This window comes from Corvus kubaryi, unplaced genomic scaffold (genome assembly GCF_017639235.1).
Source record: "Corvus kubaryi isolate FWS band 111438036 unplaced genomic scaffold, C.kubaryi_AGA036_p1.0 37357, whole genome shotgun sequence".
NCBI classification, from domain to species: Eukaryota; Metazoa; Chordata; class Aves; order Passeriformes; family Corvidae; genus Corvus; species Corvus kubaryi.
This window is the reverse complement of record NW_024581117.1, coordinates 7,081,593-7,108,354: the sequence shown is the minus strand read 5'-3', so window position 1 is coordinate 7,108,354 and position 26,762 is coordinate 7,081,593. Positions and strand designations below refer to the sequence as shown.

At 37.9% G+C, this 26,762-nt stretch overlaps 1 protein-coding gene across 1 annotated transcript in view; it reads right to left on the bottom strand.

Annotated features, from left to right (window-relative positions):
- The window catches only part of LOC121667042 (guanine nucleotide-binding protein G(q) subunit alpha), a 118,889-nt gene that overhangs the window by 27,954 nt on the left and 64,173 nt on the right, over positions 1–26,762 (bottom strand). The window contains exon 3 of the mRNA XM_042033134.1: positions 9,959–10,113. Within this exon, the coding sequence (XP_041889068.1) occupies positions 9,959–10,113 (155 nt within the window). The remainder of the gene's footprint in view (positions 1–9,958; positions 10,114–26,762) is intronic.

Below are 26,762 nucleotides of genomic sequence, written 5' to 3'. Positions count from 1 at the left end.
AACTGTTCCTGTAACACTGAAAATTTATTATTTGGCTTATGACAGTTAATTTACTGTCACAATGAAGACTTATACTTTCAAATCTTCCTCGTACCAAAAGAATTGGCTATTTAACATTTTTTTTTAACCCTCATGAAAGCTGGAGTTCAAACAAATTCCCTCATCATCAGAGAAGTGCAGCATTGCATGCATAAGCTTCAAACATTCTACAGCTTATTAAACAAGTAGTTTATTTATTTTTAAATTACTTCATTAGGCAGCAACCTTAAATTAAAACACCAAAAGTGCCACCTAATGTCAGTTGTCTTCTGCTTTCAACTGTGTTGGTTCCAGACCACCCTAGCTGCTGCTATGCCCATCCCCAGCTGCCAGTTCTTTCACTTGTGCAATGGCTTGACAACAGATTTCCATCAAAATTATTTGGAATGGTGGAGAAACACTACTGAACTTGTTTTGATTAAGGTTTATTTGATGGATATGTCCTGGGATGTGGCAAGTCCATAAACTCCAGCAGGGTGGAGTTACTTCCTCCACTGGCTTATCTGCAACCAGAAGAGAAGTTGCGAAGCCAAGGCTACGTGAAATGTGTTGGGTTTCAGCAAACGGATGAGAAGTAAATGAAGATTCTGATGGGCTTTTTAATGTATCTGCTTACTAATAAACTGATTCACTGTGGTTCTAAACTACTTAGCTAATGCAGCCCTGAAATACTGACAACTACACTGCTCCATGGGCAAAAAAATCCTACCTACAAACAAAAAACTTTAAGCACAGTGTGTTTTAGAGTAGATGCCCAATTTGAAATGAATTAACGAATACTGCAATCAGTCTTAGCCATGCACCTAACTCTTCAATGTATACTACAACTGGCTATACATGTATTCTTACAAACAAACCACAAGACTTGAAGTAACCACAAGCTTCCACAAAAGGAGAGTTGCCAATAATTGCCCAGACCAGGTATTTTCTCAGTTGATTAGCTTCAAATTTTAACGTCATAATAACAATATGGGTATTGGAAATACCCTGGAAGCCATCTTGAGAGCTAGTCCAACAGTGAGTAATCACCAGCATTACCACAGGAAATTCAGTTGTACAGGTAGTAGCAACTGTGCAAGACATTTAGCTCTCAGGTACACGGTACTCAGAGCTCATTTTCACCACCTACTAAGAAATCTTGTTTTGATGAGTCACACTTTAGCTATGTGGCCTCTCACCCAAACAGTACCTACTCAGCCAAGTATTCTACAAAGGAAAGAAAATGGGAAAATACATGGTTCTGAGTAAATTTATAATACAGACCAAGTTTCAAAAGTTAATTATATCTGTAATTAGTTTTAATAAAAATGAATTTTAGTGGCTGCTGAGGTAATTTTCCAGGGGGTTGCTATAGTGACAGGCAGAAGGTGCATCACTGAGGCAAAGAGGATGTAATGAGCTGCTGGCAGTGGCCCTCCCTTGATGTCAGGAGAAGCTGCCAGCATCTAGCAACATGCCTGTGATCTGCAGGCTGACTAGAAGCAGAGGAAGCCTTTTGTTTCCCAGTCAGCACCAGGAGCGAAGGAATTACTTCTAAGGCACTTTTTATTACCTATGACAAGGTCCAAGCCTGCAGCCAGCTTCAGGGAAGCTGCCAGGCTAGGGGCGTTCACAATGCCCTTGAAAAAAAGCACATGTCCAAGGTACTGTCTGTCCACATTTCCAAATAAACAGCAGGAATGGGATTATGGGAGTCGACTGATTGGCTCTATACTTTCCTATATGTATTTCCCATATAGAAATCAAGCAAGGTAGTGAGACTACTAAGCTTAATAAGCAGAGCAGAATTGTTTCAACCAGTAAAGTTCTTTAAGAAATGAGTATGACTCCAGCCACCATGAACAGGTAGCTCAACACTGAGCCTTAATTTCCTAGGGCTACATCACCTAATTAAGACAGACATAAAAATTTACTGAATTTACTTTCAGAAATTAAGGTACTGGAGCACCTTCAACATGGGGCAGACACTTCAAACAACCACCCTCCTCCAGCTATGAGCTACTACTTACTAGCATCTTCAAGGCCAGATTTTTCCAAGTAATCGGGTCATAAAGATGCATTTTCTAAGGAATAAATCCACAGGAGAATTTCTGTAACTTTAAACTACGTTCAGCGTATAGCCTAATTGATCAGGTGCAGGTAGTAAGGCATGGGCAGACAAAGGCAGAAAGGGTACAGCCTTCAATCCATCTCTAACATCATTTCCCTTTCTGAGGTTAAAAGTGAGACTGGTCTGCTCATCAGTACTGTCTAATAACTTTTTCTAAAGTCAGCAGGCAAAACTGCTGTAAAAAGATGCTGAATTAATACTCACTACCACACTGTTAAACCCTGTGCTTGGAAGGAGTCTGACTGAGACACACGGTGAGCGCAAGTCGCTGGAGAGCACAATGCCTCTGAAATGCACTGCTGAGGAGAAAGGATCTGACTGGCACCACACCAGAAACACTCTGTTATAAATCTCTAAATAAAACCAAACGTGTTGAGATAGAAGTAATTATTGACGCTGATAGAAAGGTCAGTATAAAACCAGTAAAGATGATTTGTTACCACCCAGCCAGCCAACATATCCATATGGGAAGAATGCGAGTACAGGGAAGAGGGAAGGGACAAACCTCAAGAAATTATACAGACTCTGTTGTTTAACATAAAAGCTTGTTGGGTGATTTCTGTGTAACCACAGCTATAAAAGCAAGCCTTACCAGCAACATTTCATATGCAAATGCTTTCACTGCATTCAATGACACGACACATTTTGGTATGATAGTAACCATAAACATTTACATATTTTCAACCTCAAAGTTTTGAGGTTTAATGCAAAATAAAGTCTTTTCCTCAAAATTAAGACAGTTCATGGCTATGACTCTCTCCAAATGCTCTGTTTCATACACAGACAATGGCAGTGCAAGGGAAAACAGAAACCTAACCAAAGTCTGTGACTAAGGATAATGAGGCAATAATAAGATTTGATGTATCTCTGTCCTTTGCAGCCTAGCCTGGAGTGGGGTAGGGCTATACTCCATACTATTGTTTGGATTTGGTGTGTTTTTGGAGTGGGGCTGTTTAGCTTGTTCAGCAAAACTTTGAGCTGGTTGATGAGACCACTCTCCTAAAAAAACCCTAGGACTAATTTTGACCATGTGCTGAAAAACAAAAGCCTTGCTTTTTTTGCGTCTTTGAGAAACCATACAACTGGTTTTTCTTTCAACAGTACACAAGCAAAATGCTAAAGCTGCTGTAGCAGGATTTTTCCTGCCTCACAGAGCTGCCAGAATAATTGACACAAGTGTCCTCTATGCTAACAGGCAGCAGTCCAGTAAATTGAATCAATTTTCAGTGTACAAAACTAAATGTAAACAAGTACTGGCTGTGTTCTCAGAATTTCTGTAGAGGTTTGTGTTTCTAAGACTCTACACCACTGGTGAAGAGTCAATTGAGGTTGAAGCAAATTACCAGTTTCCAGAACTATCTCATCTTAATCTGAAGTAAACACAAAAAAACTAAGATTGAAGTGAGGTAGGAAGAAGTCTGCACAGCGTTGTTTCTGTCCATATTCCACCGAAATCCTACGTAGCTGTCTTCCTCAATTTCCTACACCACTAAAAGCCAACCTTAGCAAAGGCTAAAAAAGACAAGTCACCAAATAAAAAAATGCTCATGCAAATTTTTCTTTTTAGGAAATGTGGTGTAAAAATTATAGAGTCATTAAGAACATGTTCGGTGTTGCATGAAAAAAGGGTCCTGAAACAAATACATACTGCATACTTCTTTACATAGTCCCACTTCCCTTTCTAAATTTTCCTGCATAATCTGCAGTTTTTCTATGGGAAGCAGTACTTTGGTATGCATGTCCCATCTTTCTTCAGACAATGATTTTATTTTTGGGATTATACCTAAGGTATAAAATAGGATTTGCATGGTTCTGCTGGTAGCACTTGATCTCTGAATTTCAGACTTCCGTTTTTATTTGCTGTTTCTACCTTACTCTAAACCTTGTGTTGTGTAAACTGTGAATACATAAAAGCAGAATCTATGATTTTGCAACACAAATTGACCTCAAGTATAGCTTTAGGACCAGCAGGTACATTTTTACAAATGAAGGTAAGCAAGAACTAATGAACAGTTTATTAAATAATAATGTAATTACGCATCTTTGAAATTACGACTATATGGTTTTCTCACTGCAACCTAATGGCTGTTACACAGATATCCCATAGATAGTTATTCAGAATTTGCTATCAGTTCAGCTGCATAGCAGGTCCCAATTTTGGACAGTATTACTCCTGAAAGACCCACCATGCTCTGAGAGTGTGCTACACCTTTATGAAATAAAAGAATGATTGCTAAAGGCAATGCCAAGAAATGGAGTAAACTGCCTTAGTAAAAACTTAGATTCATACACTGATCTTTCCCCCTGTGTACTCCAGAGCACACTGTATTTAACACATGCTAGACCCACTGAAATTTAGCTGTTTCAGAAGAGTAACGCAGATGCAAAATGTTATCTTTAGCTGACAGATACAAATGAATTGTTTAGCTGAAGTTTTGAAAATATTTCAAACTCAAATGGAATACTGTCATACAGAAATTACTAGATGACCAAAGCCTTACAACTCCTGCAGCAGTTTCACAAAAGGTGTACTTTACTGAGCAGACAATCACTAGGTTTCATCTCTTTCCTTCCTGTTAAAAATCAGTGATATGCTTTCAGATTCACACCCTTGAGCTCTTATTACATAGTAAAATTCAGGAATCTGCATTTCTATGCTAGCTGTCCAACTATCTCATGTCACAGTATTTGCAAAACTGTGCAACTGCAGGAACTGAGCTGTTAAAGGTGACAGCAAGGCAGAAACAAAAGCTTGAAAGACTATACATGTATGAGAATGCCATGGGCATGTACGACTAATAAGGCAGTGCATTATATAATAACAAAATGCACTATAGATATATGACATAACTAACACACTTATGGGAAAATTATATTTAATTATCTGAAGTGTTAGAAAACATAGCCATGGAAGGTGTTCCGGTTTGGCCAAATTTAGAAATATACCTCTGAGAGAAGGTACAAACCCCTTCCCCCCCCCCCAGGTTCAGGAAAAAATAAATTTTCCTCGAAGGAAAGTGAAGGAGATAAAACTATTTATTTACCAAACACACGGGTAAAGGAAAATAAGGCTAAATAATAAAATGTTTCGCTGTGGAGGAAAAACCTGGGAACGTGTTCGAGTCCTCCCTTTGGTCTCCTCAGAGCTGGGGCTTGGGGCAGGGCCAGGCCCTCTGTGCCCGATGGAAAGTCCTCCCGATGTGCTCTGAGGTTAAAAGCAGTCCAGTAGAAAAGGGAGAAAATCCAGAATTCCAGAGAAGGAAAAGCAAAATCCAACTCTCAGTCTCTCTCCGGAGAACAAGAAACTGAAAAACAACTGGCCAAAAGCTGACTCGAAAGCAGCAAGCCGGGTGCTTCCTTGCTCCCCTGCCGCAGCTGGGGGGGGAAAAGTCACTATCTCTACTTGACCTTGAACAAGCCGCAAACTGCTTTGAAAAAGTTTTGCTCAGTTTTTCCTTCCCCCTCTCAGGCTCAGTTTAGAGGCACAGAAAAGCACAAAAATTAATTTCTGGGCATAAGCAGCAATATGGGATACACATCATAAGGTCACCCCAAGACAGAAGGGAAACTAAATAGATATGCTCAGTGCTTGTGTAGCAACGAGAAAGTCCTCGGTTGGAGGTACACAGTGGCCAAATACTACAATTGCATGTGGCCAGAGAAAGATGAAACTGAAAATCTGAGCCAAGCAAGGCTCTGGGACACTTTCCAGGTCTTAACACTTCCTACATTTTGTTCATGAATGGTAAGACCTTAGTGTCATACTGGAGAAAAATGGTGATGAAAGTTCGAAAATTCCAATTGCAACCTAACTTCTCTAACACAGAAGACTATTGCCTTTTCTTTCCTTAGGCTTTGAAAAGGTATGATACAATCAAACAGTTGACTGGTAACCTTTTTACATTTGGGTTAAGGTCTTGGCACCCAGTACAGTATATTCTGAATGATCTCATCTCACCTCACACAGCTACTACTTAAGGCAATTCTCCATGTTATTAGTTTTCATCTGTCTCACACTGTGGGACAGCATCTTAAAGGGAAGTAATTTAGTGGTAATTAAGTGGCTAAGTCACCCTGTAATGCGCATGGGAAGCAAATAACCTCTATGTATCTGATGTGCTCTTGACTTTGCTACAGAGAAGTCTAAAAGCTGATTTTAAAACAACATGGACATCCAAGCTTTGGAGCATCCAATGGTCAGGGAAGAGAATAGAACGTATTTGTTACGCCTCTAAGAAGTTCCAATCAACTCACATAACGCAAGGAATTTTCTTTCTTAGCCACTGCTTTCAGTAAACATACGTTGGATGTATTCTTCCAGAGTACAAACAGTGGGTATAAAAACATCAAAAGTGCAACTAACAATGACAAAACAACAACAACACAGGTGAAAAGATGGCAGAAAGTGAAAGTATTATGATATACAGAACATACCAGAAACTTGAAACATAATTTAGAAACAATAAAATAACAGGAAGAAGACTATGTGTAATTAGAGAATAATTTAGGTTGCAAAAGACCTCAAAGATCAATGAGTCCAACACTTGATCACCACCTTGTCACTCAGACCATAGCACTAAGTACCACACCCAATTACTTGAACAACTCGAAGGATGGCGACTCCATCACTTCCCTGGGCAGACTGTTTCAATGCTTAGCAACTCTTTCCGAGAAGAAACTATTCTTGATGCTCAAAAAAATGAGCCTCAGCTGGTGCAGCTTGAGGCTATGTCCTCTCATTCTATCTCCTGTCACCTGGAGAAGTGTCTGACCCCCACCTGGCTACACCCCCCTTTCAAGGCAGTTGTAGAGAGTGATGAGTTCACACCTGAGCCTTCTTTGCTCCAGGCTGAACACGGCCAGCTCCCTCAGCTGCTCTTCACAGGACTTGTGCTCCAGACCCTTCACCAGCTCTGTTGCCCTGCTATGGACATGCTCCAGCACCTCAATGTCTGTCCTTCAGTGAAGGGGCCAGAACTGGGCATAGGATTTGAGGTGTGGCCTCACCAGTGCTGAGTGAAGGGGGATGAACCCTTCCACACTCTTTCTGATACAAGAAATACCAGATTGTGGTCCTGCCAACCACACTATTTCTGATCCAATCCAGGATGCCGTTGGCCTTCTTGGCCACTTGGGCACAAGCAGGCTCATGTTCAGCTGTTGTCAACCAGCACCCTGAGGTCATCTTCTGCTAGGTAGCTTTCCAGCTACTCTGCCCCAGCCTGTATCACTGCCTTGGTCTGCTATAACCCAAGGGCAGGCACTCAGCACTTGGCCTTGTTGAAGACATGGTGGAAAAAAGCAGTATAGGCAGCAGACTGAAAATACTACTACTACCACTACCACTACTACTATAAAAACACAGTGGAAAACCACTGAGAAGATGAGAGGCTCATGCAAGGGATGAACAAAGAACATGTCTGACATTGACACATATGCTTACCAGACACTGGCACATAGGCTTACAAGAGATCTGGTGGACAACAAACCAATTTGGTTGATACATCAAGACAATGAGCACTGAGTGCTTGTTTCTGTCTTACTGCCTTGTGAATCTCAGTAGAAACTTTTAAGCAATTTGTTTTCTTGCTTTGTGACAGGGATATAATGCTAATAAATTTGTTTGGGTGTTTTACTGGTAAACACACATACTGTATTTTCGAAACAATGTTTATTTGGTTTCTGCTGATTTTTTATTTAGTGGACTTACATACCTGGAAAAAACTCTACTTGCAAGCATACGTATACATAGAGGCGTTTCTGAAGACTTGAATACAGTGATTAACAAGTCTAATTTAAAACATTTTGCAGAAATCCATAGTATGAACTATAATGAAGTCACCAAATCTGCAAAAACTCACGATGAACTGCTAAACATTGCTGAGCTTGAGAAATAACCAATCAACTACCACATGCACCTTTTGCAAGACAATGTACTAGGAATTTGTTTTTATAGCTACTTAATGATTATTCCCTACTATTTTTAATGTTACTCAAAAGATCTACTATGGTGACGATTTAACTGAAAGTAGGCCAAAACTATGGTGTTCAGCACAATCTGGTCAGAAGTAGCATCAGATCATTATTTTCTACTTAGGAGAGTAATTATGTTTTTAGCCTCTAAGGTAGAGCACACAAAATACATACATTTATTTCAACTTTAAAACCAGCATCACATCTGTTGTGGAAACAAAGTTAGGACCTACAAATACAAGAAATTCAAAATATGAGTCAAGTTCTGCTTCACCTTCTACTAAACTTTGCCACTCATTTCAGTACAGAAACAATCTGAAAACATATTGTTAGTAATGTTGTCTCTGAAGTTTTCTCTTCACCATTTATGTATCCTGGAACTTTTCTCTTTATGTAATATTCTATGTTTCCTTACCACCTAAAACCAAAACACAGTATGGTATCTTTGGGGACAGCGAGAATCTAAACAATACAAGAGAGATGCCACTGTGCTTTGCACCACTCTACACCAAAATACATGCGCAAAAATGATGGGTTTGGAAGGTAACCAGACAGAGAACTGCACAGGACAACAGAAACCCCATGCATAGGGCAAAGAGAAGTTATGGTGTGGTGACAATATTGCAATGAATCTGAGGAGACCTATGTCATGCATCCCTAGGTCTTCAGCTGCCTAAATTGTATCAGCAAGATCCGAGTAAGCTTATCTTGACTAAATCACTTAAAAAGTGCTGTGCTAGATGACGATGCTCAGACTACTGTGCAGATAAACGTCATTCCACAACTGTCATGTCTAATGTCCTGAGCCGTACAATAAGCTTAATGGAAGCTTTGTGGTGCACTTTCATAAGTAAGAGGCTTCCATTCATGTACACATGCCAAATGGAGACTGGAATTATATCACTGGAATAATTTTTTTTCATAGCTAATACAAAAATTCATGTAGAATCCATGGAGATTTTTGCCTCGGCTTAAATAACAAACTATGCTGTGTTCTGTAGCATTGGTCAACATCAAGAGGCCATCATCCATTTCTTTGACAGCAGATGAGAAATTTTATCTGAGCTGTATGCTACATAACTAAAAAATAACTCAGATTCACGGAGTAAACCTTCATGCAGACATCAGATTCCAGTGACAAATTTCACATTGTTTTTTAATCAGATTCTGGTCCCAAGAAACTAAAGGCATAACATTTTGGACATCTTTTAGCCACATATGCATTTTTATTATTGTTGATCTAGAACAAACAATTTAACTTAAGTGCTTTCCTGATGTGTTCTTGGTAGCCATGTTCTTTAAACTTTGTTTCCATAATAGAAAGGCAGTCCTGTATAAAACAAATCCCTTTGTTTAGTACTGTTTACCTCACCACTAAGACTGCAATTGCCAGGGAGGGAAAATGGAAAACAGGAGTTCTTGGACATTTCAATTTTTATGAACTGTATGGAGGTCTACTTTGATTGCACTTCCCAGTATTCACTACTGTCACACTACATGAAATTATTTTTGCCCATCTTGCATTTGTGATTATATGTTGGAAGAGAGTAGGTTGAATAGGTTTAACAAAAAATCCTCCCCCAAAATTAACCATCCCTAGAATCTTAATTTAAGACTTTGAATCACAGACTGTCGTTTTGTGAAATAAGCACAGATGTAATTCTAAAATAGATGTATGCCACTCCTTAATTCAATTTGGTATGCGTATATTCAGCTATGTTTGTGGTGCATACGCATACAAATATGTACACAGACGTACACTAAGCTAAAAAGTAAAAATTACTTTGTTAGAAGCAGGAAGTTATATACAGCTGTTCATCACTACCATGTACTTACTATTTAGTTGAATCTGATAATTGGTATTCCCGTCGTCTATCGTAACACTCCTGAATTCCAGGGTCATTCCACAAACTTCTTATTGCATCTACATAAGGGTTCTCAAAACTCGACACCTTCTCTACATCAACTTCTCGAACTAACAGTGCATGAACCTAATTCAAAACAAACAAAAAAAGTAAAATTTACCTTATTTGCTGTGTTTGCAGACAACTCATATACAATGAACATGATTAATAATTCTTCACATTGGTCATATCACCAACATGTATGTTCAGTCTGAAAAATCAAATACCACGAAGACGATTGTGAAGATGAAAAAAGGAGGTAACCTCTATGCTAACTAACATCACAGGCAGTGACACGGCTCTTGGGAAAATTTTATCTTCTTAGGCTTCTTTCTTTTGGGACGCCAATATTTTTGTTACCAAAACATTGAAACAAAGAAAAAATCGACATGACAGACAACACAGAAAGATTCTTTAAGTACCACCAAATTCAAACTGATCATTAAGATCTAACTACTGCTAGTTCAACTCTATCGTTCCACGAGCAAAATCTGGATGGTGCGACTGTTCAGTTCAATACACTTTTGACAACAGCAGACAGCATTTTCTATGGCCTTCTGGGAATGTAACAATTTCCCCTTTATTTACCAGAAATCTTGTAAACACTTACTAAATTCTTTTTGGCAAACCATGTCCCCTACATTTAGGATCGTCTTCATGGTTTCTACAAGTATTTAAAGAAAGATTCCAGAATAAGAAAACTGGAATTTTTGGGAATGGTAATCATGACATCTGCACCTGAGGAGATACTGAAATAGCTATCTTGTCTCCTTCTTTATCCCCGTCAGAAAACTATGGGCATGATTAAAAACTGATTCTGAGCTTCAACAGTGTTACAGCTTTATGCTGGTCTTCCTGGCAATGCTCTTTTTTGCCACAATCCATTATATACTTACAAAAGCGTATTTTTTTTAATATCTAGGCTTCATCATCTCAGTCTTCTACTTATTATCTTTATTATCTCTTATTTTTATGGTAACAGGAAAATGATGGCATTCCCAAGTTACTAGGTGACACCTGACCCTACACAACCTACTTCAAAGAGCTGAAAAAGTTGTAGTAATTCAGCACTATTATTAAGAAAAATGTTCATACTTTCTCTGTTCTTTGGCACGATAGGACTATGTTAATGGTGGTTAGATTTGAACAAGACCAGTGAGTTGACATTTCACTACTTGCTTTCTTTGGGTATTTGTGTACATTTAAATTAAGATAGGTTTTACCAAAATACTCTATATATTTCCTGAACTACCACAGTGGTTATGACAACATTATCAGTTAGCTGAATAAACTAAGTAAATAAAAATGTTTAATGCCAAATATGTATTTCACTTCTCCAGGTATAGGAGGAACTAAATCAGTCATCTTTCTTTGGGCTTTTTTTTTCATAAATCAGTGTAAATCTTCAGAATGAAACATTAGCCCAATCTCTGAGGAAAGGCTTCATCAACCAAAAAGCTTCTGTCTTCTGTAGCTTTAGTATGGAGCAAAAATGCCCAGAGATCAACCCAAACTATTAGAAGTCAGAAGACTGGCCCGTCATCTCCTGGACAATTCATGATCCCATTGAAAATGGAAGGGTAAAGCAACCAAAAAGCACAGCATGTTTTCCAAATGCCTGATTTGTAAAAAACATGCCAGAAAAGCATCTCCATAAATACGCTACAGGAGAAGCCACAGACCTTTTTTCCCTTCATTTTCTTATTTTATTTCTATGTTTGTCTTCTTTGAAAAGCAGGTACCACCTAAGGACTGCAGGGGATAACTACCCCAGAAATCTGATCTTGCCAAGGACTACTGCAATCCTGTGACTGAACTGAATTATGAACCAGAAACTTCTATCAAGTCTGAAATTTCTTTCAAAAAAACTCTGCAACAGGATTTCAGACTTAGCTGACGGACAGATAAAGAAAACCACTGACTGAACAGGAGAAGCTAAGAAATAAATCATCTGCTTGCTGCCAAATGTCTGTCAGTGGTGGTTTTCTTGTGAAACTCCCCCAAACCTGAATTAATTGCAGTGGGTTGATGGACAATAAAAGGAAAGTACAGTTAAGAACTACTTAATTGTTTCCTTAAACATTATTTATTTTTATTGCTAAAAACCCTTCAGTGCCTAGCCTTGCTTGAGATCAGGTCACCAGACAAAGTAGGAAAAAGAGGACATTATTGACACAGTTGGAATGGAAAACATAATAAAATAAATATAATCGTATCACTTTCCTTAAGCAATGTCTTTGGCTTCTGGATCACAATATATGATATAAAAAATATGAATGAAAGCCAAAGTTTCAATTTCATGCATGGAGCAAGTTCAAATTTTTACAGCAGTGATTTTTAAAAAGCTGGGACCTACCCAGACAGCATATTTTATTAAGTTCATTTCCAAGAATTATATGTGCAAACAACCAAAATCATAACATCCAAAAATTTCTGGGAGATCTCATAAAAGAGATCTGATGTAGCTTCTGATCCAAAATGTCTATAATTTAATGGATAACTAAACCGTTCTCTGCCCATTCTACCATGCAATTTTCTTCTATTTATATCATTATATTAAATTGCTGATGTGACTTAAGGTGTTCATTAATAAAGACTTGTATGTTCCTGTCTAAAAACAATGCCACAATTTTCATTAAACATCTCTAATTTTGAATGTTTTACATTTTGTTAAAACATACTAAGACAGAGAATCATAGAATATCCTGAATTGGAAGGGACCCACAGGGATCATCGAGTCCAATTCCCAGCCTTGCGCAGGACACCCCAAGAGTCACACCATGTACTGATAGCATTGTCCAAATGCTTCTTGAACTCTTGTCAGGCTGGTGCTGACACCACTGCCCTCTGGGTGAAGAACCTTTTCCTAATATTCAGCATAAAACTCCCCTGTTGCAGAGTTTCATGCCATTCCCTCAGGTCCCATCACTGGTCACCACAGAGAAGAAATCAGTGCCTGCCCCTCCTCTTTCCCTTGTGATGAAGCTGCAGACTCAGATGAGGTCTGTCCTCAGTCTCCTCTTCTCCAGGCTGAACAGAGCAAGTGACCTCAGCCACTCCTCACACGGCTTCCCCTCAAGGCCCTTCACCGTTCTTGTGGACGGTGTCCTCCTTTGGACACTCTCTAATAGTTTAATACTCTTCTTGTATTCTGGCACTCAAAACTGCACACTGGACTCAAGGTAATGCCACCAGAGAGCAGAGCAGAGCAGAGCAGGATAATCACCATATTCTAAAATCCCAGCTACAGAAAGACGATGTCACCGTGACTTTGGATGATCCCAACACCTTCTGGCAGGTTGAACTTAAAGGGAACTACGGATATGTACTTTAACACTTAAAGACGGAGAATCCTGCAGCTGTCAGTCAGTCAGTACATGCTACATGGTCATCCACATATAAGGCTGCCAAACCCCCACAAAATCTGTGAGAGCAGCATCTTCCTCACCATGGCTCCACTTGCAACACAAAGATATAAACAACTATAAAGGCACAAAGGGAGAAATAAGGGTGTGTAATAGCTTCTTTGTTCCTTCATAGTGAAACGGTGAAATCTCAGTTGGGTGAAATGAAATCCTTCAGAATTTCAAAATAATATATACAAAGCCTGTGTAAACTAATCTGTGAAGTGGACTCTATGATCACCTTATTAATGCCATTAAGGGACTACTCAAATGTTTAAAATACTACAGGAACATGTAAATGAGAACAGTGCGTACATTTTGCACTCCAAGTATTACACAATGACTTCTCATAATTAAATAATATTTTAATGATCCCATGACCAAAATTTTATTTGCAAAACATCCCCAAGAATTAAGATATGGAATAAGCAGATGTAAACTGTGCAGGTAAACTCTTCCATAAAGGTGGGAAATTGTATGCCATTTCTGAGGAGCTACTCAAAAATCTTACATCTCCAGGTTACCTAACGTAATTGTAGTATTGTGGGGCATTTTTCTCCTCCATGGAAGCCTCAATTATTGAAGTATTTCCAATGTTTTATCTGTGTCTGGGATATAAGGCAATTTACCAGGGATATAGTACCATTGCAGATATATTGGCAGAGATTTTAGGCTTGATGTAAATTAGAGATATAAGTTTGTTTTTCAAAAGCAAAATGAACTGGAAACGTATTCTAATATTTGAAATTATATGACTACATTAAATTAATAACATTACGGTAATTTCTAATCATTTTTTGTTCCCTGTGTTGCTGCAATATGAGGAAAGAACAGCTGAAACAAAAGATACCCCTTATTGGAAAGGAGTGGGGGGAGCATCTCACTCCCTCTCTTTGATACACAAGATTTACGCTTCACAGAGATAATGCAATAATCTCCTCAACTGCAGTGATGACAGAGGCAAACGAGAGAAATTTCACCTTCAGATTTTAGTTATTAATTCTCTTGTATTTTTCACTAGATCTAGCTGTTTCAACTGTAGATATAAACTAAAATATGTAGATTTGTTAAACAAAAACTATAGGCTCTTTTGTCCTCTCTTTTAAAGGTTTCATACCTCTAACTCTCTGGGCAGATCCTCAAGACTTTTAGCTATTTTCTTTCTCAGAAGTGAAATCATTAAGCATTAAAACTTTTAAACACTGCAATTTCACTTGTTAATGACTGCATAGGCTGTTACACTCTTCAAATACTGACATGGCTATAAAGCTAAGCTGAAAGACGACATCACTGTGCAAAAACTGAACAGCAGGTTGCAAAAACCTACTACAAAAAAATCGTAACTAATATTTACTTCTGTGTGTGTGGCATGTTACACTTGCAACAGATTATAAATTAGGCACTCTCGTATCTCCTGCTGATAATAAATGTAGCACCTTAGCTGAAATTTTCACACACTGATCCTAAAATTGTGCAACTAATGAATACTTTCCTGATGAGCGCTCTAAGAATGTGTTGAGGATCCTAGAAACAGAAACAGCTTTATTCTCTGGAAAACATTTTTGCTTTGTAGGGTTGGGGCAATTCTACTTCTGACTTTCTGAAATATCTTTATGAATCAGACAACTGCCATATCCTTTCCACTACTTTAGTAATTCACCTCCAAAGAGCTGGTTTTGTCTTGTTAGGAGACTAGGTATTCTGCCCTGAAATTACTCAAGTCTGCCTAAACATCCTACTTCTTTACACTCACTTCTAAAATACTTCCAAAAACCCAAACAAACCCCACACATGCAATTTTATTCTAATTGTAAACAATAGCTTCAATTACAGGATTGATTTATACAGATTTAACTGCTTGATTAGGACTGTCTGACATTAATTCACAAGTTCAACTTGTTTTCCAGCGTTTGTCAAATTCCTTTTGAAAGAAAACAGAGCAACAAGTGAAACACAGTCCATGTAAACAAAGAGAGATCCAAGGTACAGGACTGCAAAGTTATTTTGCTAAGCTACTACTGGGTTTATAAAGTAAACACTCCCATTAAGTCACATTTTGACTAGTTTTCCAAATGTTACTTTTACTGACAAATTTATGGAGGTTTTCAGCAGCTGATGAAATTCTGCGATTAACACTTTGGTTCAGATAAATCCTTAAAATTCCCAAGGATACAATGGAATATACCTACTAAAGTTTTGACATAATTTAAAACGAATTGTAGCATTTGATTTATCTAACATTGATAATCTGAACATAAAACTAAACTAAATCTTTTCCTTTTAGACATAAGTCACTAGCAACAAATTAAATCCTCATCAAGTCCTCACAATTAGTAACTTACAAGGCCAAATAGGCAAAATCTTTTTCTAGCAATGAAACCTATTTCCAAATTTAATTCAAATCTTCAATGACAGAAAGAAACAAAGACATTTCAGATTTGAAAGAGCATAAGCAAGAACTGGCAACAAGATCTCCCCTCACAACAGTTTTTGTAGCTAACATGAATTATCCAAATTATTGCTCTATCTATAAAAATATAGTAGTATCACCACGTATTTACAATAACACATTCAAGCATGGAGCTCTAAGCAACTTGGTCTAGTGGAAGATATCCTTGTCCACAGCAGGAGGGTTGAAACTAGATGAACTTTAAGGTCCCTTCCATGCCATTCTATGTATATACAATCACATTTTCAGAAAAAATATCAATGTTCTAAGCCTTTTTTCCCCTATTTTTTTCTTATTTTGTGTATTTTTTGTCTTTCTTTTTTTCTCCTGAGGACAACTTTTAAGCTGAGACCACCAAACCATTATTGTGCTGTAATCCTACAAATAATTACGAATTATTACAAATAATTAATGTTGTTGTTGTACACACAACATATAAGAAAATACTTCTCCTACTTTATAAACATCACAAGTTTTTAGAGCTTTGTAACAGGCTTCGCTTTTGAAGAATAGAGCTCAGTAAGTCTTGCAAACAGTAAATTTTCCGCCGTATTTTTGTAGAGTGGTTCAGTTGAATTTATGGAAGAAAATGTTATGGAAACATGGACATGCTGAAATTTTCATTCCATTTGCAAGTAAAATAACTGTCTGTACTTCAAAAGGCCCCAGGAATCTGCTACCTCAGTCAACCACTGCAGTACATGACTAAGTGTATTAAAAAAAAAATAGAAGGACAATGTTTCAGTACTAGAATTCTCACTTAAGAAGCATACCATTGAACAGAACTCCCCAGAGCCTCACTCCTGTGCCTTGGTCCTGCACTACAGACGTTTATTTTTAAGAGTAAGAGCAATAGCAGCCTTGCTTGGTCTCATGGATTCAAGTAACTAGAAATGACAAGACTATATGCCTCTTCACAGAGTGCAGGTCATGGCCAGTTGATTCACTCTTGCATCTACTTGCTCACACAAAGATACTGCAGGAATTGCACTGCATTTAAGACCTAGAGAAGAACCTACGGCGAACATAGGATGGGCACAGGGAAACAAACAGCAGGCTCTTTTTAACTGAATATCCTGGTTTTGGCTGCTACAGACCTAGTCTTCTTCTCAGCAGCTGGTAGAGTTTTGGACTTAGCATGAGAATAATGTTGACACACTGATATTTTAGTTGCTGCTAAGTATGTTTACTCTAAGCCAAGTCTCCCATGCTCTGCCAGCCAGCAGGTGTACAAGAAACAAGCAAGGAGCACTACCAGGACAGGTGATCTGTGCTACCAGGGGGCATTCCATACCACAGAATGTCGTGCCCAGTATATAAACGAGGGAGAGTCAGCCAAGAGGCACAGATCACTGCTGTGGAATGGGCTGGGCATTGTTCAGCAGGTGCTGAGCAGTTGTACAGGGCATGCCTTGTTTCTCTTGGGTTTTATTCCTCTCTCGCTCTCTTTTCATTCCTATTATTCTTACCATGACATTTTAGTTTGTTTCAATTATCAAACTGTTCTTATCTCACCCATGAGTTTAAATATTTTTTTCCCTGACTCTCCTCCCCACCATGGATGTAGTGATCAAGTGGCTGTGTGGTACTTCGCACTAGGCTGGGATTAAACCAGGACAAGGCATCATGTAATCATATCTGTGTTTCAATTCAGGAAAGGAAGTACTACATGGAAAAATAATCCTCTACACAATTCATACTAATTAGAATTGTCAGATGTGATAAGTTTTAAAAAAAAGAGCATATAAAAGAAAAGCATTTTGCCTCCATATTTTTAAGCCACACTTTTTGATCTTTAAAGGAGACTCGACAGTGCCCTCTGCTGACTAACACATAACAGCAGAGGCAGTTTTTTCAAACTGGTATTTCTAGAAATATCAGAGAACTGGGAGGGTCACTTTCAAAATAATGAATGATTCCAGCAGGAATTTTCCTCTGTAAAAATTGCAACTAACTTAAATGGTTGCATTTGTGTGCTGTCCAACCAAGAAGATTGTCTTTCTAAACAATTACCTCACTTCTTGGACGTAAACTCTGAAAATGAGCTTCAGACTTACCCTAGGCATGCAAAGATACATGACACACTATCACCTATTTATTTTGAGTGTGTTCATTAATCCCTTGATGTTTAGAGCAGTGAGTTGGCAGGACTGAAGTAAGGGGGCAAAATGTAATCTCAGATGAAAACCCATTGTTTAGAACAGGGTCACACAAGAATGAATTCAGCCCCAAGATGTCAAACATAGCAACCCCACATTATTTTCTCTAGAGAAGCCACAGACATATTATACCATGGTGATGAGTATCTATTTGAAACATTCCTTGAGGGAAAATTAAAGTTTTCTGCCATGTGTGACCTAAAAAAGTGATAGCTTCCTTATAAATCAGGTACTATCTTCTCCATTCCTACAAATAGACTGTATTTGTACTGGCTGGTACCAGATGCCAGGAAGAGCTTATATAAAGGATGGCAAAACACTGCTGACTCCTTTCAGGGCTTCAAGCAAAATACCAGTCTCCTGAAACATGGTGCCAACGTGTATCATTAGGAAGGAGGAAGAAAAAACAATAAACCACATCTTTCCATTACTGAAAACACAGAATCCAGTTTTCTGTTTTCAAGAGCTTGAAAAACTCCTCACTCTGCTGCCTGGTGTGTTGATTCATATGCATTTTTCAATGATTAACTTTGCTTATTAACTATTCAGTATTTACAATGAGAGGTCACAGTAGCCTTTTTAACAACCATTTGGGAAGGCTTATTTATCCACCACAGCACAATTGGATTAGACTCCCAGGAGAAATAAAGCATGTTCTTTATAAATGTACCATTAGTCATCACATGAGAGGAAATAGATTTTTGAAGGGTTATGTTTTTTTTCCTATAGTACATTTTAATAATCTATGTGGTTTATAAGAGCCTGTGCTTTCAGTAAGAATGACATCTATGTGAAGGCAAACAACATTGAGGGCTTTTTTGAATTAATTTTGATTAAATTGTATCTGGAAGAAGCTTGTGGGAACTGAACAACACAGGTAGAAAGGTCACAGTCTTACTGAGAAAAACTGTCTTCTCATTACTAGTATAACTAAGTTTCTGAATTCAGTCACCTAAGCCTGCTCTTCAATATTCTCTGGAGATTCTCCAAGCAAGGGGATAAGATCTACAGATGAAGTAAACAGTCACATACTGACAATCACATCGAGTCTCCTGGAGTCAACAGGTTCCACTTAGCCACAAATATCTAAATTTACCCTCTTAATTCTTTTTTTTGTTGTTGTTTGTTAGTTTCAGAAATGTCCAAGGCAATTTCCCAGAAAAATCTTCAAAACAAATTTATCAAGTTAATTTAGGGAAGCTGTTGATGTAGAAAAGACAGGCTGTTTGAGTTATATCCTGCTATCCACAAAGAACGTTTATTAATAGGCCTTATCTACCCTGTTCAAAAGTATTATCAGAGACAGGCAGCTACTTCGGAAATCAGCATGCAACTACGACATGCACACAAACGTTTTCAGTTGGAATTACAGTATTAATGCAGATCCTGGTTGTAAGGCAAAGGTTGTAACCATCCAGATCCTGGATGGTTAGCAAAAATAACCTGTAATTAGTCTTTAAAACAAAATAATCCATTGTAAGAAAAAAGGAGAGGATTTTGTTAAAAAAGCTAACAAAGCACTCTTGCCCTGACCACGTATCACCCGATGCATCAAAATTTGTTTTCTTCAGTGGGCTTTAAACTCTCTCTCAATATGAAAATAACCCTAATTACTTTTTAGGCAGGGTAAACAGGTATTTTGTTTCAGACTTCTGGCATAAAATGAATCACAAATTGGATTAAACATTAATAACATTTAGCTTCACTGGATAATTATAGTACTTTGATTTCATGTAATCCCCCACCTGCAGAACACATCTTCCACTAGGAACACTTTTGCATGTTTACAGGTAGGTCAGGACATTATTAACCAAATAAAAGAGAGCGCTGCTGGAGGGGAGGAATCAGAAGAAGCTTTACCCTGGTTTTGCAGCAACCCAACACTTTCTTTGGAAGTGCTGATCAGTAAATCTGCAAAGCACCACAGCCCCACAATCACTCAAATTTGCAATGATGGTTAATGACCTGACAGCCCATGCCACAGTCAGCACCTGGCAGTTTGTGGATCCAGGTACGTGACCACTGCTGTCCTTCAACAACCTCTGCAATGTAACATACAAAGCAGCAGGAGACTTGCACAGGACAAAACACTCTTCCATAATTGTCATCACAAATCCTAACATGGAAATGCTATCAGAGGAGGGTAAAAGTTTAAAAGGCTAGAAAGTTGGAGAATACATGACACAGACGTGGCTTTGCCACCTCCTTTGTATGTTGGTGCACTCTCCTTCACACTACTGTATGCTATTAATAATATATATTCAAATGACTGATTTAAATGACACATTTAGTTAAAAAGGCCAACACTGAACAGATACAGAGAACACTTAATGATGCACACTAACTGGGTAACTATGGAATGTAGCATGGAATGTCCCTTGTAATAAAGTCTAAATTTAATGATCTAAATGCAATTATATATTGGTTTAGGCATCAACATAACAATGTTAGAGCACCTCCTATTCCATAAAAGTACTCTCAGTTGCAGTCTGTCATACCATCAAAAGTGGGTTTTAACCAAAACTGACTGGCTGTGGATTATAGCAGATTTACAGTAGCTGAATAATTACCCTGGCATCACACTGGTGGCATTATTTTTAACTGTATAATAAAATAATAAAAATCAATTGATGGAAAGCTAGAAAATTCATAGTACAGTTCTAAGAAAATACTAAACTTTCTCTTATTTGTGTCATGTGAAAAAGGAACCCCAGAACTTATGTTTTCCAGAAGATTTCAGTGCTGTTTCCCCTGCATCTTCTTCATATCAGTAACTTCCTTATATAGCACATTAGTTGCTGTAGCTGTTAAACTGCTGCATAGTGAGTGTTTAAAATTTTAGAATATGGCTTTAAAAACCAAACAAAAACCCCTCAGAAAATAGGGTATGAAATTCCGCTGTAGGATTTTTCCAAGCAGTAATCAGTCCTCTTCTTTGATGACAAATAGACTTTTTATTACTTTTCAAAATTCAGCTTTTTGCAGTACAGAAAAGCCTTATGTAGGGGACCTATGACAGAGAAAGTTACCAGCATATCCAGAGGTCCCAGTAATTCACCACCTGAAAAACTATTTATCCAAAAGTAAATTTGGATCAGCAATCACATTCACCTTTCATAAAACACTAATCACAAAACAGTAAAGTCATTACATTCTATAAAGGAAAAAAGCTACCATTTTGAGGTCAGCAATACTTTTGCACTTGGTAGGCCATACTCTTTTCAGCTTAAGCAGCAAAAAGCTGGAAGTGTCTGCAGTGTTTCCTCCTGAGGGTCAGCACATGACTCAAGTTTGATGGAGGGAAAAAATCACATAAAGAACAAAACAGTTCGGACAAGAACAAGAGGCTCCGCCTGTCCACACTTCTGTGGCTGCTGGTCTGCAGAAGCCATCTCAGCTTCCTGCACCACAGTATCCCTAGTATTGCATAGTGCTGAGAGGTCCCAAAAACTAACTCAGCTCTGACAAGCCACTTGGACAACACCTTAGCAAAGAAAAAAGTAACCAGCTTTGCTTAAATGCAGGCTCTTGCGAAGGAAGCAAAAGTCTAATTAGAATTCAACTCTGACCCAATGAAGATCAAGGATTTGACAAGCAGAGTCATCAAATGAAGAGTGTTTATACACATTCGTGGTTGGTGTCTCAATGCTTTCAGAGAAGTATCACTGTTTGTCCTTCTGACACATCATTTATTTCTAACAGGAATCCACAAATTTTGTCATGCCTCCTTGCAACTCCATTGCTGTAACTGTAAGCAAAGCCTTTAACAAAAAAAATTTAAATAAATAAAGTGCTCGATCACTGTCAACCTTCAAACATATACAACCTTCTTCACCTTTACAACTTACAAGATCAATGGCATTGTATTTGGTATGGTACTAATGCTTCCATGTCAAGAAAAAAATAAGAACAGGGAGGAAAAAGAAAGGGAATAAACAACAAAATAAAATCCTCTAACTTTTCAGCAGTTTAGCAGCCTCATCTTCTGTTCACTGAAATCTAAAGGCAAATAACTCCTGCAATTCTTACTGAGTGAGCACTTCAGGAATCACTATCTCTACAAGAACCTGATAAACTGGGCAAACTCCATCAGGGTCTTACAAAGCTCTGGAAGTTGTGGTGCCCTCCTTGGCTTGGCTCAGATCAGACCATACTGGAAATGTGTCAACCATATATATTTGATGAACAACAGTAAGTAGTTTGAAAGGCTGTGTTGTCTAATCACAGGTTTTGTATGTTAACAATGCCCTGCAATCCTACTGTGAATTCACCCCTGTGAATTCAGTGGCCTTAATTTACTTCTGTTCATACAAAGTACAGCTCCTTAGTGCATTTTCCTGTTGCATGTGCCATAAAAAAGCCCTAAAGACCAAAATCAGCCAACTGACAAACAAACAAAAAAAAGCCAACTCAAAATAATGGCAACAAGAAAGAAGAGATGGGAAAGGAAATGACATCTTTAAAGATGGTGGGCAGTGTCAACTCCTACTCTCCTAAGATCATAGGATTATAATTATAAAAGCAAGACTGTATACTCTGAAGCCAGAGAAATATTAAACACTCCTAGAACATTATTTTATAAGCATATTTAAACTGATGCCGCTATACTGGTCTCCCCACTTTCACACAGAGATTCAGTGGGTGAGATAAAGAATTTATTATTTCAAAAAAATACCAGAGAAATACAGCTCTAACCATATGACTATAGATTTTTTACCATTATTTTCATGGTAAGGGCACCATCATATTTCCTTCTTTCATGTTCACCTGTGTAAAGCATCTTTTTACAGGTAAGGCCAGCTCAGTATTAAACGTTTAAGGGATGTACCAGCAGTACCCACACCAACACAAAAACTTAACTGTTGAATCTTAAGAGACACACAGCCCAAAAAACCTGAAGACAGATGATGTAAGCAGCCCTTTTCACCATGAGATCTTCACCCTATTAATGCTGGTCTTTCCTCCCAACATGAATAAATAAAGATGTTGGAACAAGGAACAAGCAGAACAAGAACTCAGAGAAACCAAATTACTCATCCAAATGTCACAGTGACAGCCTGCCATGAGCTTGTGAACCACAGGCAAATGGCATCAAACAAAGCAGGACACAGCTGCTCCTCCTAAATTGTGTAACAATAAAGATGCCTTACAGCTTCTAGAGAACAGAAGAAGCTGGCCATGCCTAGTGATTCTATACTTTCATAATTAAATTGTGAATTGCATTTGCAGAATACCAGGGACTGAATTTGACTGTGGACTATATCTGGTAATCCCTAAAGTATGTTGTGTGAGTCAGGCTGCAAAAGAAAAGCTGAAACTGAAAAATCTGGTGAGGTTAATAACCGCAGATAAACCAGGAAGGAGGCGGATAGAAGAAAAGGTAATTTATGAATGAGAAGAAATCTCCCTTTTTCCATTCCTGCTATTACCTTTAGATCACATTTCAAAGAAGGCTGATCCCAATCCTAAACCCCAAAAATGTCACCACTAAAGTTCCCATCTCAACACCTAAACTTCGACAACAATACTGTACACCCTAAATCTTTACTTTTAATACCAACACATTTACTTAATCCTAAATAAAACTTACAAAGCTGCTTGCCAGAGAGATGATAAATCCATTCAGCTGATCCTTCTGACATAAGCATCATCACTTTGGTTACAGTCATATGCTAACACGACACACAGTAATATGACTATGTGAGAAACCAGTAACACACTACAACCTAAAGGAAATTGCAGAAACTTTTTAAACAGAAAGTACTATAGGAATGTATTTTACGAGAAGGTAATTCATATCTACAGAAATTCTAACAAGTCACCATGTTGGGTATACCACAGGTAACAAAACTCTCTGTTCAAGCTACAATATTGTGGTCTGTTATCCAAATTTAGAACAAACTGATCCTTCTGTGTTTATACAAATCTTAATTTTTAATTTTCAGAAGCCACACACTGTTGAAATCACCTACTCTTGACAACATTTACTCAATGAGCCTATCTGAACGCTAGTGGTTTTTTTGTACAATCTCTATCATCAGCAAAGCCAGTACTGCACCAGTGACTCTGGATGAGAAAACAAGGCTTTGTGAAGTGCTGAACATAGAGGAACAGAACACACATAAGGAGAAGAAGAAAAGCAAGGCTTAATATTGTGAATAAATGCCAGATACAGCATATGTGCTTCACTACTTTTAAATTGTGTGGCTGGAAATAGTTCAAAATTCTTACTGCAAATGAAAACATGGAGCTACATTAGAAAACAGCAAATACAGGAAATAGTGTGAAAGAGGACCTGAGACTGCCATTTCTCAAATCTGCACTAGAGTTTCTCCAAAATGCAGAGAAAGCAGTTCCCGTGCCTTGAATCAGGACCTTACAGTGAACTGTATCTATTGACTTACCTGAAAAATGCATATTTATAGACTAAAGAGGGTAATTAGAAAAGAAAACAAGAAAAAAGAGCCAAGCAAAACCTTTGATATAAAAATTGCTTTCCTTGGCGTCATGTGAAACAGGTGAAAGGGCCTCCTCTATCTTCCAACTAAAATCTATGATTTCACTCTTCTGATCAATATAGAAAAAAACCTTGTCTTTAATTAAAACCTGAAATCACACATTCAGAATAGATTACCCTGCCTGTATCACCCTGAAGATTAATGTCTCAGCTATCATCAACATTACTTAACTGGCAAAAAAAAAGACTTCTACATAAAAAACTATCAAGCATATGTAATTGTGTTAATGCAAGGGTAAGCTGCTGGAGGAAGACAGACTTCTGGGGACTTTGGAGCCAGACAGCAACCCTCTGAGATCAGAACTATTAAGCAGACCAACCACCAAAACCCACCAAACAAACCACAAACACACTCACATACTTTTCACCACTGCATCCTTATCAGTACTGTTCACCTTTTTCACCCACGCCATACTCCTCTTATTTGTTTCCTCAGACAACCTTCCACTAGCCATTACTTACTTATTTTTATCCTACACTAAGCTCTTAAAACTTAACCAGATATACACAAATAATTGTATATAAGTAACAGTTCTGATTAACACTCTGCAACTTCAAACTGTTTTGTTTGATGAAGGCCTCACAGGTAAATTGATAACCTAGCCCCACCTTGAGGAAAACACCCAACAACAAATAACATCACTTATTAGAGCACTGCAAAACTAACACTCTTTCATGTTCTGTTGGAACTCGGTTCAGGAGCCAGACATTTAGACCTTAACTTCCTTTAAAGACATTAAACTGTTCTGGGTCCTTTCAGAAAGCTTGTAAGCCATCTAGCTTTTATGTTCCTGAACATCAGTTTATCATATTAAAAAGAGAAGATCAACCAAACAAAAGAAGAGATACTGTCTCCTGAAACCTAAAGGCAAGTAACTCCTGTAATTCTGTACTGAATCCTGTGCTGTAGATGGGAACAGCCACTTTATTTTCTGGACATAAAAGCTAGATATTTAAATTGAGTTCGCTCTTTGGCAGTATGAGAGCTCTTAATGAATCATAAGCTTTACTGGATTCCAAAGCTCCATACATTTATCATGCAGTTCTTCAGGAACTGAGTTTGAAATTACTGCTTTGGGTTTCCTCTTTGATACATTATACATATACATATATATATATATATATTTTTACATCACAGCTATGGCTCCAGCTAAGTGCTATGCTTGTTGAAGTTATACCCACTGATGAATTTTTATATTAATTTAGGCTATTGCTTATGGAACATATTTTGTCTTTTTTCTTTTAATTTCTTTGCACACTTTTCTGAACAATAAGAAATATAATATTGGACCCTAATTTTTAATATATCTATTTTAAGAATAAATTAAGAGGTTCCTACATTTTTCTTTCCTGCATATGTAAACCTGTAAACCCTCAGAAAAACTAAATGAAGTGTAGACATACTAATTTGGTAAACAGTTCTTTGTTCATATCAGGCTGATTATGGAAAAAAAAAAAGGGGAACTGTATTAGAATGAAGACTTGGCTTTTATCTGGACCTCCTGCTCATCTGTGAGTTCTGCCCTAGTTTGAACCCTGAGTGTGGGACATTGGATATGTTCACAGATGGCATATGTTAATGGAGATTGTTAGTTACTGTTTTCTCAATTACTTGGCCCAGGAATGAGAGATTGGAAAAGACTTCTGAGTGATTTTTGGTCACTTGAAAATAAGGTGAGCTACTTCAATTTTCAAGGTGTTAGGTTTATTTCTCTAGAGAGCCACGTTACAATAAATGTTCATGAAATTGCAGCAAATTAGATCATTTAGATTTATCACTCCCGGGACTGTATATACTACTGAATTAAGATTTTCTGCAAGAAGAATCCACCAGACAGGAGGAACCATGTAGGCAGTTTGCAAGTAAAGATGGTAAATGGCACAAATCACCCTTAACTCTGTTTCACTGTGGAAAATCATGGGAGGAGTGGGTAATCAGGAATATCTGGTGTACTGCAAGCCCCTGCAGCCACCTCCGCTGCAGCAATCCTTGTCCACCCAATAACAGAGAAGGAAAGGTGCAAAAATGATTGTATGGAACATAAATGAGGTAAACACCAAGAAACTTCTGGGTGTACATAGCCTTAATTTGGTTTTACTCGTGAGATACCTACTAGAAATGCTGCCTTTAAAGGGCAACGGCTAAAACCTAAAGGTTATTTTAGAATGTAAGTGTTCTGCTGACATAAAATATTTTACAGTATTTT